Raw genomic sequence first — 15921 nt, 5'->3', positions numbered from 1 at the left:
ACTCTTCCTCAGTCCCTTCTTTGCAATGAAATCTGTCTGGTCTTTTACAAATGATAAACTGTTCATGTTATCATTCACCATTCCAGATACAAACAGTGATTTTTTACCACTCTTAGGAAAAAAACACAAATTTCCCTAATGTGGCCTCTGCTACCCTTCATAATTTGGCCTCAGTTCACCTTCCTAGCCTCATCTGGAGCTATTTGCTCCTTGATCCCCATAGACATTTTGGTCAATTTTTAGTTCCTTGAATTTGTCGCATACTTCCGATCAATACTTTATTTAGATTACTAGTAGTTACCTAATATCTTCTTCTGCTCCAGGATCCCACCCAGGATACTACATTGTATTTAATCATCCTGTCTCCTTAGGTTCCTCTTGACTATGAGAGTTTTTCAGACTTTCCTTGTTTTTTGATGACCTTCACAACTTTGAGGAGTACTGCTCAGGTATTTTGTAAAATGTCCCACATTTGATATTTGTCTGGTATTTTTCTAATGATTAAACTGGGATATGTGTTTTGAGATGGACAACCATAGAGGTAAAGCACCGTTCTCTTCACATCATATCACAGGTGTATAAGGACTCAAAATGTACCCCAAAGTATGGTGCCTTGGGATGCTGAGTATTTTGAAGTAAAGGAGATTGGAAGGCCTCAGAAGCAAAGTCTCTGTCCCCTCTTTCTCCTGGGAAAGAAGCCATAGAAACTAGACAACTTCTTCCCCAAGTTCATGAAAACTAGAACCTTTCTTTTCCAAAACAAGCCATAAACCCTAAAAATATTACTATCATCTTCTCTCATCTTTCTGTGTAGCAACTGGCCATAAAGAAATACTTTGACCTACGTTGTTTGATAGTAGATCATAAAACCTTCATTTTTAAAGTCCTGCCCTATATGTAGGAGGAGGGACTGCTGCACAGAAAGGTCAAAAAGAATACAAACAGATAGGTCTCACTGGATTGTTTCTCTCCGTCTATTACCATTAGATCATACCCTTTTGTCCTGTCAAATTTCTGCATCACTGGCCATAAGCATAAAATCTAAGCATAAAAATAGACAATTTTCCCTGGGTCTTTGTTTCTTTTGTCTGAAGTCTCCCATGTCATATAAAACTTTGATTAAATTATTATGCTTTTTTCTTGTTAATCTGTCTTTTGTTATAGGAGTGTTGGCCATGACCCTTACGATGAGTAGAGAGAAATTATCACACCTCTATCACCCCACAAGGGCCACGCTATTAACATAATTTACCATTGTGAATGTTAACCTTGATTACCTGTCAGAGGTAGTGCTGGTCAACTTTCTCAAACTGTTAAATGATTTCATCATGTTTTGATACTGTACTCTTTGAAAAGAAGTAACTGTGTGCATCCCATACTTAGTGAGTGGGGAGTTACAGATAGTACCTTCAGGGCAGAGTATCTACATAATTATTTGAATTATTTTACATGATCATAATTATTTGAATTCTTTTACATGATAGATTTATAGATTTGTCTCCATTTATTAACTTATATATTTATAGATTGTATCTGTATAGACTCCTCTATATTTATTTTATATGGCTTTATTTTGTGGCTCAAACTCTTCCAGTTTTAGCCTTTAGGAGTGATTTCAGTTGACTCCTCTGTCCCTTTGACATATCTCTAACATTGTGGATGGCTGTGGTTTCTTTGAACATATCCTTACTTTATGGCACTGCAAGATGCTCAACATTCATCTTATATGTTTCTTATTCCAGCCCTAGAGGCTGCCATTTCTTCAAGGAGCCACAGTTCTCTTTATTGGAGAATATTTCTTCTGTTCTGCCTACTTTTTCTTCTTCTGGAATTCCAATTATGCATATGTTACATTTTTTGGAAATTATCCCACAATTCTTAATTATTTTTTATTATTTCTCTTTGCATTTCAGTTTGGGAAGTTTCTGCTAACCTAGCCTCAAGTTCACTGATTCTTTTCTTGACCATATCAACGCTAGTGATATGTGCAACACTGTTGGAGTGTTTTTGATTTCTAGCCTTTCTTTCGATTTTTTCTTAGAGTTTCCATCTTTCTGCTTACATTATCCATGGGTTTTTTGGTGTATTATTTACTTTTTTATTAGAAATGTTATTTTAATGTATTAATTTTATATTATGTATAGTTATTTAAAATTCATATTATTCAAAATTATTTCAGATTCCATGTCTCATAGTTCCAAAATCTATATCATATCTGAGTTGGGTTCTAATGATTGCTTTGTCTCTTCAGATTTTTTTTCTTCTCTGTTGCCATGCCTTGTAATTGTTTATTAAAAGCCATATAGGTTTTATTAGGTAAGATAAACCGAGGTAAATGGGCTTTTAGTGTACAAATTTATGATATTCTGGCAAGGAGTCGGACAATGATTAAATGTTTGTCATAGTTGTTATGGTTTTGAGATCAGAGGCCTCAAGTTTCTCTAGAGTATTTGTTTTTGTCTCTATTTTTGGTTTTAGGTTCCCCTACATACTCTTCCTTAGAGATAGTTTATGTATTTCAGCTCTTTTAGCTGCAATCCACTGTTGTTATACTGAAGCTTTGTTGGATGGTGGTAAAGTATGAGGGAGGGCAGTGTTCAAAATATTCTAATTAAATCTTAGTCCTTTAGTAGACCAGTGCATTGGGGCTTCACAATACAGCTTTTTCTTCTTTTGCCTCTGCCCCTCTATTTGCTTCCCTGACTGCAGTATTTCTATTTATTTCCTTGAAACTCTGACACCTGTGGTTTATATTTACTTCCCCTTAGGTGAGACAGGAAAACTGAAAGAGACTGGACTGAAAGGAATTCTCTTCCTGAAACTGGGATAAGGCTCTAACCATTTCCCCTGGATCATAGGGTTTTGATATGGATAATGTCCTGGGCATATTTCACAATGGTCACTCTCCTCCTCTCTGTGACAGAATAAGGAGAGTATCTTTCTGAGGTCTTCACCATGAAAACCTGGTGGAGTTCCTGGAGGTAAAGCCCCAAACATGTGGAAGTTCCCTTAAGACAGCAGCACCCAGGAATTTCCCACTATCATCACTAGTCTAGACTCAGTCTCCAGTCATTCATGGAAGTGTTTCAGCGTTCCTACCACTTTAGGAATCCAGCTGCTCCTGCCCCTGGTAAGCAGATCTCAGCTATGTGCCTCTGGATGAACCCATCTCTCCACTTTTGAGTATGGCAGTTTGACCCACAACTTCAATTCTCTCATGGGTCCAAGAAAATTTGTTGATTATTAATTTGTCTATTTTTTCCTTATTTTAAGGATAAGAGTGACTAGAGTCTTTACGGACCTGAAATCAGAGTTCCCATGCCAGCTTTCATTTAAAAAACGTATCTTTCCATGTTTCCATCTGTGGTCATCTTTACATTTTTCTAATTTTTCTGTTGTAAATTTCACTGTTGCTCAGATGTTCAGAAAACTATTTAGATTCAGTTCAAATTAAGTTTTGCTAAAATGATGACTACCCCCTCCTCCCTAAATGTCAATGTAATTATCTAAGTTAAACATTAGTATTCCCATGTGAGCTATTCTAGACATGGTTTGGTGAAATTAACTGAAGTTGAGAGTCACTGGTGAAGAACTTAATCAAGATTAATACCTTCATTTGAAAAGGTTGATGAGGTGGGTGAGCACATTAATGGTTTCATCCATTAAATCATTTGGTGCTGAGAATTGATGTCCTTGCCCTACTTAGGTAAAGAATTTTTATTTCATGGCAGAAACAAGATTATTTATAAATTGAACTATAATAGTAATTTTTCTCAATTGACAAAAGGTACAATTTTTGCCTCAAGCCCTTATCTAGTGGCTCATTGTATATCAGGCTATTCCAAAATCAGTCAAAGTTTGACAGGGGTGGTGGAGGGATTATCAGACAGCCTCCTTCTCATTTCAAAAAATTAATTTACCAATTGAAAATACATGGTTTAGTACAAATGTCTACTAAAAATTATTTGTAATATGATTTCCTTTTTGTTTATATTTTCTCTTTTTTATATAACAAACAAGTACTGCTTTTGTGAAGAGAAGAAAACCATAGAAGTTAAAACAAAAGGACTAGTTTATAAAATCATAGGACTTTAACGAAATTGAGGTTTATTTGTTAAGCCAGTTTCTAATTTCTTGTGTTGAGGAAAGTGAAGCACAAAAAAACTAATCTTAAATCTTATAATTTCTCATTTTTGCCTATCAGAATAATAAACATCACCAAAGGCACTGCTCACATATACATGGCTTTGGCATTTCTATTACAGCTTATGTTATATCTCATCAATTTTAAAGTGTTTCCAGTATAGTCATAATACTGAGGAGGGGGAAGAAGAGGAGAGAGGAGCTGTGAGAAAGATAATAGCTTTTACTTACCATTTGGCAAGCACTTAAGTGTGTATTTTGTGTTATTTTAATTAATGCTCACATTACCTTCATGGCATAAACATAATTCACATTTTGTAGAATAAAGAAGATCAAACAGATTATAAAACTTTACAAATCTTCCTTGTCGTAACCTATAGAACTCAGATTTTTACACAGGTCTATGTGTAGGTTGACCTACAGTAGATACTCAGTAAATATTCATTTAATAATTGCACTAATTTAGAAAGTATTTGGTATGCATGAACCAGATTTTTAGTGTTTTTCAGTGGACTGCCAATTACTCACTAAATTCACAACTGAAAACCAACTTTGACCACAAGTAGTGTTTCAAGTTCAGATCCTCTAATAAACAATTGTTTTCTGTCATGGAAAAAATGATCACCATTTCTTCCATTTGGCTTCCTTGTCCTCTTTGTTTTTGTGCTTCAAAATATTGAAAATGGTTTTCTAAAATTGTATTCAATTTATTTGAAGCATTATCACTTCTTTTTCAATACCACATTTTCTACCATGTACCAACCTTTGACCTGCTAGCTTAAAATGTACAGCTAAGTAACGATAGCTTACTTATTTAGTACTTTCACAAAAACTATCATATTGGAAACAGGTAGGACAGATATTATTACTCTTATTTTAGGGATGAGGAGGCTAAGTCTCCAAGTTCAATGATTGGCTTAGAGTCATACAGTCAGATGAAAACACAGAGCTAGGCCTCAAGGAGAGTTCCCAAACTCCAGTTCTTGTGTTCCTTCTTGTATGTCACACGACTCGATAATGCAAGGCCATTCTCTTTGTCATATTGTTAATGGTCCCCTATAAATTATCCTACAACTTGAGTTTCTACTCCATTCTTACTGGAGTTTTTCAATCCTTTACCTTTTTAGTTTTTGTTCTAGTCAAAGCTTTTAGTTGCGTGAAGCAGAAACTAACTCTGCCTGATTTAAGTAGGAAAAGAATTTGCTGAGAGGCTATTGGGTAGCTCACAAAATCATGGAGCATCAGGTTCAGAAACAGGTGAGAATAAGCAAGAAGGGCATCAGCTAAGACAGCTGCCAAAACCATGCTATAGAACACAGGGCACTTCTTGGGCAATGGATTCCTTTGCTGGTACATCTGGCTTTGCTGCCCCTGAAAACTAAATATTGTTGTATCAACTGCCACTGCCCATTTCTAGGATGGTTTCCGATTGTCCCTGCTTCTTTGTGTCATTATCTCCTGTTTCAAAGTCATGAATGAGTATGTCTGATTGGCATAATATTTATCATATGGTCATACTCTAACTTTAGGAAAAGCCGGGAAACAAAGTACAAGTATTTAAACCATTATCATTGGAGGTAAGCTCTGTCTCCCATCAAGACTCATTAAGCCCACACTTCACCTATCACAACATGGATGTTTAAATCGTTGAAAGCCTCCCACCAGAACCAAAAAAGTGACCAAATTCTAGCACTGTTTCCAATTTGGTTTTATATGTTCTTTCTCCGGTCTTTCTTTGGGACAAGCAATATATTTAATTTGCAACTATGATTGTCACTCAACCAATAGTTACCTTTATTTTGCAGCATTCTGAAGGTTCAAAACTCAATGTGTAAGTTTTATTCACCTCCTAAGAAATTATTGTTTCAAAGCTAGCCTCAATATTTATTTTAAATGAGTGAACTTCTTCAAGGCCTGAAAGAATAAACTGATACTTTATGAAATATTTTTGAAGTATAAAGAATATATTCGACATCTTTCCATGTCTCCAGATTTTAATATATGCCTTACTTTACTTTAAAAATTTTCAAATATGTCTTTTATACACAATATGTTTCTTAATCTGAATAACCCTTTCCTCTGCAGTATTTTTGAGCAGTGGCTCCGAAGGCACCATCCTCTTCAAGAAGTTTATCCAGAAGCCAATGCACCCATTGGACATAACCGGGAATCCTACATGGTTCCTTTTATACCACTGTACAGAAACGGTGATTTCTTTATTTCATCCAAAGATCTGGGCTATGACTATAGCTACCTACAAGATTCAGGTAAAGTTTACTTTCTTTCAGAGGAATTGCTGAATCTAGTGTTACCAATTTATTTTGAGATAGCACAAAACCTTATGCTTCTACAATGTTATTCCTGAATGCTTTAAATCGAGAAAGTGCATTATAATCCTTAATTTATTACCCGTTTAATAAAAATCTTAAGATCACTAAGAACAGAGAAGTTTGCAAAGGGTAGAGGTGTGATAAGAGGAGGGACTTCCTGTAAGTCTCAAGTAACAGGTCTTCCCTTCCTTCTATGAAAACCACAGTACATAAAGAAGAGAGCTTACTGGTAACTATTTTTCAAAGATTTTCCATTTAGGATTTCTCTATTTCTCCATTTGTCAAACTCTCAGATATAAAAATCATTTTACACTTATAGTCATGTTTACTCGCGCCTTTCTCATAGTTACATAGTATTTTTTTCTATGTATGAATCTGTCCTGGGTTTTATTCTTCCCCAAACCCCCAAGATCAGAATTTATCTCGCAAGCTTCTCCATTCTAAGCATCACATTTTATCTGGTATGGACTGAAATCAATAAATCAATTTGAGTGCAAGTGATATTTATCATGAAGTGTCATTTCTCTTAACTAATATAAGTGAAGTTTGCTAGAAAAATGTCATACTCTTTATACTCAGGTCATTTTTGGATATATATTTTTAAACACTGTAAGTATTCTATCATGTCAGGTGTTTTTTTTTATGTGTCTGCACTGAGTTTTTTATTATTTACACACACATTTATTGAATAACTACTTTGAACAAGACATTGCCTTAGATACTATGGATACAATGGTAAACAACATAGTCTCTATCTTCATAAAGTTTACAATGGAAGGAAAAGATAACTGCTTGCTTAAAAACTCATTTATGCAGAGATATGTCTAACTCCAGGGGTCAATGAAGTGATATTTCAGATGACATCAATATGACAGGTAGAATTAACTAGTTGAAAAGGAGGGCATGATTATGATTTTGGGCCATATTGTTAGAATAATGCAAGCCACTGATAAATTTTAAGCAGGTTATAATCAAATTTGAATTTTCAAAAGATTATTGCAGCTTCAGTGTGTAGAAAGATTTTAGCAGTTGGAAAGCACATGCAGAAAGGCAGTGTAAATGCTATTACAAGAGTCTGGGGAAGAGGTAAAGGTAGTTTGAGTTGCAGTGGTAGTGGCAGGAAGGGAGATAGAAAGCATGATTAATTTGATATTATTTTGAAGGCAAAATTTACAGAACTTGGAAAATGATTTATATACTAGATGAAGGATATTAGGAATGGCTTTATGCTTTCTGGCCTGTGAAACTGATGAATGGTAGAATAATTCACTGATATAATAACAAGAGGAGCAAAGAAAGACTTGGAGGAAGGCTTATGGTTTTGTTATACAGTGAAACGAAGTTATATGGGACGGCAAGGTAAATGTCTCTTGGGAAGTTGGATACACAGGCCTGAAACTCAAAAGTGGTGTCTGGCCCTCAGATCCGAATGTGAGGGACATCAGCATACAAACTGTTGACTCAGCTAATTTTTAAAATCCTATGAAGGGGTGATTTTTATTCTGTTTTACAGGTAAGTAAATTGAGAATCAGAAAGATAAAGTGATTAATTTTAAACTACAAAGCTAATAAGTGTCAAATATTTAATCCAAAACTTTATCACTCCATCACTGCACAGAGAGGAGGGTTCCCTTTAACCCCTATATTGTCTTCTACACATATGCTCCACCTCTTTGTTCCTTCCCTAAGTGTACAAATGAATACTTTTTACTACAAAGGCAACAAAATTGCCTGGATGAGCCAGGGGAAAAGAAGCTCAATGAGTCATATTAGAGGCTTGAAGGTATTTATTTCCAATTAAATTTAAATAAACAAAATTTATTTGAATGCTTTAGAGTAATTTTCATACAGCTTTGAATTTACAAAGTTAATTTTAGAGAAGTTTGACTTTAAAGTAACCAACAGCAGATACTTGGGAGGCTGAGACAGGAGGTTCACTTAAACTCAGGAATGTGAGGCCAATTTGGGCAACACAGCAAGACTCATCTCTAAAAACAAAGTAAAGTAAAACAAAACAAAACAAAATAGCTAAACTAAGTAACAGCAATTGCCTATTTTCTGTTTTATGAATTTTTCCATATTGTTGCTTCTGTTGTACTTTCAAGAAGTTTAAAATTTATCTCCATTCATAGCCAAATTTTAAGCTTACTTAAAAATTATTTTAAATGTCTTGATATAATTTTGTTCAAAGGGATTATTATTCATCATCCAGGTAGGTACTCATGCTTATAATTACTTAAGCGATTTCTGTAAAAGGGCAGCTGATTTCTGCCATTTATAAAACATTCTCTTATAATTGAATTTAGCGATTCTTTAGAAAATTGAGTAGCAGGTAATTTTCTTGTATGTATAACTAATTTACAAGGTGAGGCCAAAAAGCTTTGGCAATGAAGGGTTATATCCTCAATGTTGTTGATAAATGTAATCTTGCTTTCTGGGTAGCAGAAAAGTTCTCTGTTGAGAGCATCTTTCTTCCCATACATTATAAAAGACCTGGAAATTTGGTTTCAAAAATGAGAAGGGGAAACAATGCTCATGGTAACTGCAGTGCCCCATTCTGCCAATGGAATTTGATGACACTTCTATCATTTGTGAATTTGTTCAATAGCTCTTTTTGGCTATGTGCACACCTCTGTGCATGCTGTTCCTTTCTGCCTAGGATGGATTGCCATCAACATTATATGCTCAGAGTCTAACTCATTCTTTTACTCAGTGGGACAGTCTTCTTGGTGCCTTCCCTGACTTCACAGAGAGATGTAGGAGGTCTCTTCTCCATGATCCCTTTGTATCTTCATCAGAACATTACTCTCGAAATGATTTGTTTACCTGCCAGGTGCTGAGGGTGAAAAGGTAAATGAGACAGAGTGTCCCCTGACAGGTAGTGTATCTCAATGAATATGTGATTTTTTAAATAAATGAATAGAAGAATGAAAGATAAAACATGTAAGACATAATACTTGTTCTTGAGAGTTTGTGACAAGCTTGAAAAGTAAGATATATATAAATAGATATAATCATAATAAATGGACGTTTGTGCCAAATGTCACAAGGCAGCAAAGAAACTAGTTTGAGAATCCAGAAGAGAGAATGGAGCTGAGTCAGCAGTTGAAGCAAGTTTGGAAAGAAAAACTCCTATTGTAAGCTGATTTAGTTGAAATATTGATGAAATTATTATTTTATCATGATAAGAATCAACAGCAGTTGTAAATTGTTTTCTATATGGTAGACATTGTACCAATGGTTATATATACATTGTCTGGTTTAATAGCTCCAGGCAGATTCCTAATTCATTAGAGTAATGGCCCCTAACTACTTCATGTGTTTGTTTTGTGAATAAATGGGCATGTTAATGCACTTAGGAAATGACAGCACATAAAACAAAAATCTACATAATTATTCTGAAAAGAATGGATGACAAGAAAAATAGGACTTCACATAGAGAAAGATGATAAAAAAATTATGACATTGGGAAAGAACAAAAAGGTGCACTATTGGGGCTCAAAAGCAGATAGCTTAGAAAGAAAGTCTGAATTTCAGTTTAAAGACGTTGAGAAGTAAAAGTGTTTCAAAGATAGTCCCTTGGTGACACTAAAAATTGAGACCACTTGGAATGAATTGAAGTGGAGCAATAATAAGAGAAGCTGGAGAACAGAACTGACATAGAAATAGTGTTTAAAAGCTGTGAAAACACTTGAGCTGAGTCTTTAAAAAAAAGAAAATATTTATTATATAGCCTCTATGTATCCTGCCTTTTTTGGACATTGTAAGTATACTGTGTATTGAAGCCACTAACAGTAATCTAAGCTAGGTATTGTAGTCCCATTTTCAAAATAATTTTAATATATATTAAAAACAGTAACTTTCAAGGTCAAGGGTTTACCCTGGATTATAGAGTCCATGATGGTTCACCAACAATCCATCTATATTATAGCTAGTCAGAAAGGAAAAGGTAAATGGTCAAAGATATATTTTTTCTTTTTAAGGGAACTTCCCCCAAAGTTATACATATATTTTTGCTCTAGACTTGAGTCACATAGCCATGACTTGCTGCAAGGTAAGCCCCGGATGCACTCTCTTCTTTCTGCTATGTCAAAAAGTAAATTTGTAGTATCTTCTGTGTATGTTCTACATACATATCTTCTATATGCATTATAGAGAGCAACTTCTATAGAGGAATTGTTTTGTTAGAAAGAATCCATTTGCTCTTACTGAACAGATATTCAGTATAAACTTCCTCATTTACTCAAATCTTATAGTCTCCTAAATAGATTCTATAGTTATATTTACATAAAATTTAAACATTTCTCCTTAACTACTATGTGCCTTTAATATGCAGTTGATTTTGATAATGAGATTTGTTTTTCATTATATTTATTTTTAGGTTAATTGTTGATGCACAGGGAAGTTTAATCTATGTAATCCTTATCTAGCAGTATGCTATTTTTTTAAAATATGCATTATCTGATGATGGATTTCCTATAGTTATATCATCTATTAATTGCCTCAGGTACTTTTAGTAGCATGCTTTCTACTTGTATCAGTAAAAAGACATTCATTTTTTATTTTGGAAAAATAATAATAGAATAAAACAAAAATAAAAATCACCTATAATCTTATTGTCAGATTGATCACTTGTGTTGTTTTAGTCTCCATTGTACTTTTTCTTATACTTTTTTCCACATACACATAAGGTGTTAAGCATATGTTTTAATTAATTTAATTTTATCGAATAATATATGCATGCTATTTTACAAGCCAAAGAGTGATCCAAGACTTATAACAAAAGACTTATGCCCCTATATCAGCTACTGTAACCCTTTTAGCTATTTATTCTGCTATTTTGCTCTGTATTTCTAAATAATAGGCAAATATTACTATCTGTTAATTCATCAAGTTTATCTCTAGAGTTCCTCATATTTAAATAATGATTTTAACTCACTTACACTTCCCTGTTCTTTCATTCAACTTCTCAGTATATTTGGGGGCAAATCCACATCTAGGAATTGTATTGTTTTCACTACTACGATATTATTTACAATTCAACCAAATAGTATGCTATGATTACATTTGTTTTCCTACATTCCTAATTCCAATTCTATTGGAATTAAGACTTTTATCTTTTTGATTTTAAAGCACCCATCACTGTTTATACCAAATTTTAAAAGGAACTGTAAATACCACTTCATAACAGAGTGAAATATGGGCAATGTATACATTTTTCACCTGGGTGACATCCTTTGTGTAGGTCTCCCCTTCTCATTCCACACCTGCCATTCAGGGACATTCCTTCACCATATCTTCTGGGTACAATAACACATTCAGTCATTCAGTAAACATGTTCATTCTCTCATATGTGTTTCAGATACTGTATCAGATTCTAGAATTATATCAATGATGAAAACATACTATTGGCCTTCAAGGAACCATTTTAATAGAAAAAAATATATTCATGTAATAGATAGCTGGAATATAATGTGATGGGTGTGATAATAGAGGAAATGCTAAGCCAGTAACATATTGGATGCTGTCTCTCCCCAGTGCCATGTTCTTATGGTGGTTTGAGGAATATAAATAATCAGGAAGCTAAAGGCTTTTCCTTGTTCAGATTTATTTTTAAAATATATATGGTCAAAATCTGTTGTTGCTTTTTAAAGTAATGTAAAACTATTCACCACTATTCACCTTTATTTACAATAAAGGAATCAATATACAATTGGATAACATTCTGATTACTACAAAGTTATTGTTTATCCTGGTTTCTGCTGAACCAGCAAATCGAATTTTGAAAAGACTGAGTCTACATGTAAGGAATGAGATAAGGTGAAGAAAAAATATCCAAGTCAATACATTATAAAAGTTGTTCATCCATTTATGGCAGCAGATTCTGAACTGCCAAATCTCCAACCATCTGATTGGGTTCCTATAAGCCACATCTTAGACATACCATGAATCATGACCTTTTAGTCAATATAGCACAGGGATTTCAACTTTTTTGTAAAGGAATGGCTTGCTAGAGGAATATTTAAATGTCCATTAAACTAAGTCTTGTTTAGATAATTAAAACACAGCAGGATCTGTCTAGTCCCCTCATCTGGTTGGGGAGGTTGTTGGTAGTAATAAAATTATTCCTTTTAGGAATTTTGCAAACAGCCTGTTCATTTATATGACCAAGGGTGTAGACAGGGATTCTTATATGACTGCTTTTAAATGATTCATTTAAATTATCCAACTAATTATAGAATCATCTGTTTTATTTGAAATGTATGGCTTCAGGAAAATTTTGAATTTAATTTGATGTGATTTATTTCTTAGGTTGCTCAGAATGATGGCATCTCAAAAACATGTGCTTACCCATGATTTTTGTTTTGGTGAATGTTTAAAAACAACACAAAAAGCCATTTACGCATGCATTTTATGCACGCACACACACACACAGACACACACAACCCAGAGTGTTCCTTAGGCTGAACACAAGTTCTGATTGAGTAATGGCTATAGAAATTTTCCGCGACATTTAGAAATGCTGTTCTCTAATGCAGAGGAAATAATACATCATGATATCAAACGTTCTTTTATGATAAAGGAAGCAATTACAGAAAGCTTTTATTTATTCAAAGTAACCAATGGTATTGATGAAAAAAAAAAACACACACACCAAAAAAACTCAACTCTCCCAATACTACTTTTAAAATGAACATATCGAAACTGATTTTCATTAGAATGTAGTTATTTTTCCACACTAGTTAATTAAAAGCCAAGACCCAGATTTATGTATATATTTATATATATATTTATGTGTATATTTATATTTTTATATATATATATATATATATCTTGCAGTACAAACAATTAAGCTTCATCATCTGGACAAAAATGCCAACTTACTCTCTCTTTGTAAAAAGCAATTACAATTTCAAGAAACTTCATATTTGCTTCTTTTGCTAGCACCAAGTAGGCCTGATGTGAATATTCCCATTTCAGGAGAAACATCCATTCTCCACTGCTGCCTGTGGCACCAATTATTCTTTCAGGATCAAGATCTCTGGTGAAGCTTCTTGGTTTGTCGGCAGCACCTCTTTTCTTCTTTGATTTGATGTCATTAGATTCACTGTCAGATAAAGACTTTCTTTATTTTTGTACCTTTTTTTTTTTTTTTAAACCAGCTTTTTGAGAATTAAGAAATGTTTCAATTAACTCTGGACAATCTAAATTTTTTGCGGGTTCCCAAGTACTGTCAACATCTGACATCCTTTCCACTTCAGGAAATGCTCCACCTTCCCTTTTGCTACAATTGGATCCAGTAGTTTTTCCACAGATTCTTCAGGCTCTGCCTCTTCGACTTTTTTACTCTTTTCATTCTGTTTTTTTTTTCTTTTTCCTCCCTTTTTAAAAAATTTGTTTTTATTTTTTGCAATGTAGTTTCATTTAAGGCTTTTGAGGTTTTTTGTTTTTTGTTTTTTGTTTGTTTGTTTGTTTGTTTGTTTGTTTTTTTGCTTGTTTTGGTTGTTGTTTGATTTCGGCACACCTGAAGGGCCATTATTCATACAGATATCGGCTCCCCTAAGCCCCGCCCCTCCAGGCTTTACTTTCAGCGTCCTGAGGCCTATCAAGGCCAGGCTCCCGTCCTCCACCAGGGAGCGCAGGGTTCTTGGTCCGCGCATCTCCGAGGAGAAACAAAGGCCCAGAGTGTGGGCGCTCCAGGGTACCGCGGCACAGGGCCCGCTCCTGTGCCCCTGCGGCCCGGTAACCAAGAGCGACCCCCACCACCGAAGCCTTGGGACAGAGGGACAACCCCATGAGCCAAAATCTGTTTCAAGATTTAAGACTGTGACCTCTGTGAATATAGAGATTGTTCAAATGCCCTGGGGTTCTTAGGAGGCTTCTAAGATTACGGAGCATTTGCCAACATTACTATTAATGTTTGTCAAATAATTAAAAGACTGGATTAGTGAATGATTAATGATGTAACAGTGTTCTATTGATAATCGGAATAGTTACAAGATCCTTTTACAGAAAAAGATGGAAAAATCACAGCTAACATTTAATTGAGTACACACTATATACTAGGCTCTGAATCACTTGCGGATGTTATCTATAAAATTCAAACGTTCCAACAATGGGGGTATTATTTTCCTATTTTTCTGATGAAGAAACTGAGCCTTTGGAGTATTAGGTATAACTTTCCCAAGCTCTTACAGCTAATAAGTAGTAGAACTGGCCTTCAAAGGACTGTGAAAGGTTGAAGATGATGGTGATCGTAACAATGGTGGTAACAATAAAAACGATGGGATGTCTTTCTATTTCAGACTCAGACTCTTTTCAAGACTACATTAAGTCCTATCTGGAACAAGCCGGTCGGATCTGGTCATGGCTCCTTGGGGCGGCGATGGTAGGAGCCGCCCTCACTGCCCTGCTGGCAGGGCTTGTGAGCTTGCTGTGTGGTCACAAGAGAAAGCAGCTTGCTGAAGAAAGGCAGCCACTCCTCATGGAGAAAGAGGATTACCACAACTTGTTGTATCAGAGCCATTTATAAAAGGCTTAGGCAATAGAGTAGGGTCAAAAGTTAGAGTGACCTCACTCTAACTCAAAGTAATGTCCAGGTTCCCACAGAATATCTGCTGATATTTTTCTGTAAAGACCATTTGCAAAATTGCAAGCTAATACAAAGTGTACCCTTCTTCCAGCTCAGGTAGAACATGCCTGTCTTTGTCTTGCTGTTTTCACTCAGCCCTTTTAACATTTTCCCCTAAGCCCACATGTCTAAGGAAAGGATGCTATTTGGTAATGAGGAACTGTTATTTGTATCTGAATTAAAGTGCTCTTATTTTACAAAAAGGAAATAATTTTGATTTTTGCCTTCTGATTATTTATATATATGTTTTATTGGTTCCTTTTTTATTTTAATAAAACAGTGACAAATCTACATTAACTGACTCCTTTAGGCTTCAGAAACACATTTTTTTTCTTCAGAAAGTATGATATTCCCCTATATTTTACATTTCTGCTCCAAAATATATTATAAACTTCAAATAGAAAACAACCTTTAGCTCTTTCCTGTCATAGCTCTGACGATATTTTTCAAGGTCACTGAGAACAAGGGCCCAGCCTCAACAACACATCCAGCTAAATGCCTGTCTCGAGATGTGTCCATTAAATATGTTAATGATGATAATTATAAGTATATTAACATATTTTCACCTTCTAAAAGTATTTTATTAGAGAAAGTTTAAAATGCAATCAAACATTTGAAGTTTGAACAACTCTCTGACTATCAGCCTTTCTGCAGTTCTAGTAAAATAACTCATTTCCATTTTCCTTGCTTATTAAGATTTCAAATTAGGATGTTCAGATAATCCTACTACTTAAATTTTGGGGCCCTATTGATTTCCAAAAAAAAAAAAGTACAATTGATATTACATTTGTATTATGGCTATATATAGCATAAAAG

General features: G+C 34.6%; 1 protein-coding gene and 1 pseudogene across 2 annotated transcripts in view; one reads left to right on the top strand and one right to left on the bottom strand.

Moving 5' to 3' along the window:
• TYR (tyrosinase) overlaps positions 1-15396 on the top strand; it is a 119086-nt gene extending 103690 nt beyond the window's left edge. Inside the window, exons 4-5 of the mRNA XM_003910524.3 lie at positions 6229-6410; positions 14780-15396. Of these exons, the coding sequence (XP_003910573.3) occupies positions 6229-6410; positions 14780-15006 (409 nt within the window). The 3' untranslated portion in view covers positions 15007-15396. The remainder of the gene's footprint in view (positions 1-6228; positions 6411-14779) is intronic.
• On the bottom strand, positions 6456-14270 carry LOC108582107 (annotated as a pseudogene). Its single transcript, XR_002517338.2, has 2 exons — positions 14060-14270; positions 6456-13893 (listed from the first exon to the last, which is right to left on the bottom strand). The product of XR_002517338.2 is annotated as a chromobox protein homolog 3 pseudogene (transcript).
• Positions 15397-15921: the final 525 nt, after the last annotated feature.

The sequence above is a fragment of the Papio anubis genome, chromosome 12, assembly GCF_008728515.1.
Source record: "Papio anubis isolate 15944 chromosome 12, Panubis1.0, whole genome shotgun sequence".
NCBI lineage: Eukaryota > Metazoa > Chordata > Mammalia > Primates > Cercopithecidae > Papio > Papio anubis.
Note: the sequence above shows the minus strand (reverse complement) of the source record. Positions and strands in the feature narration are given on the sequence as shown.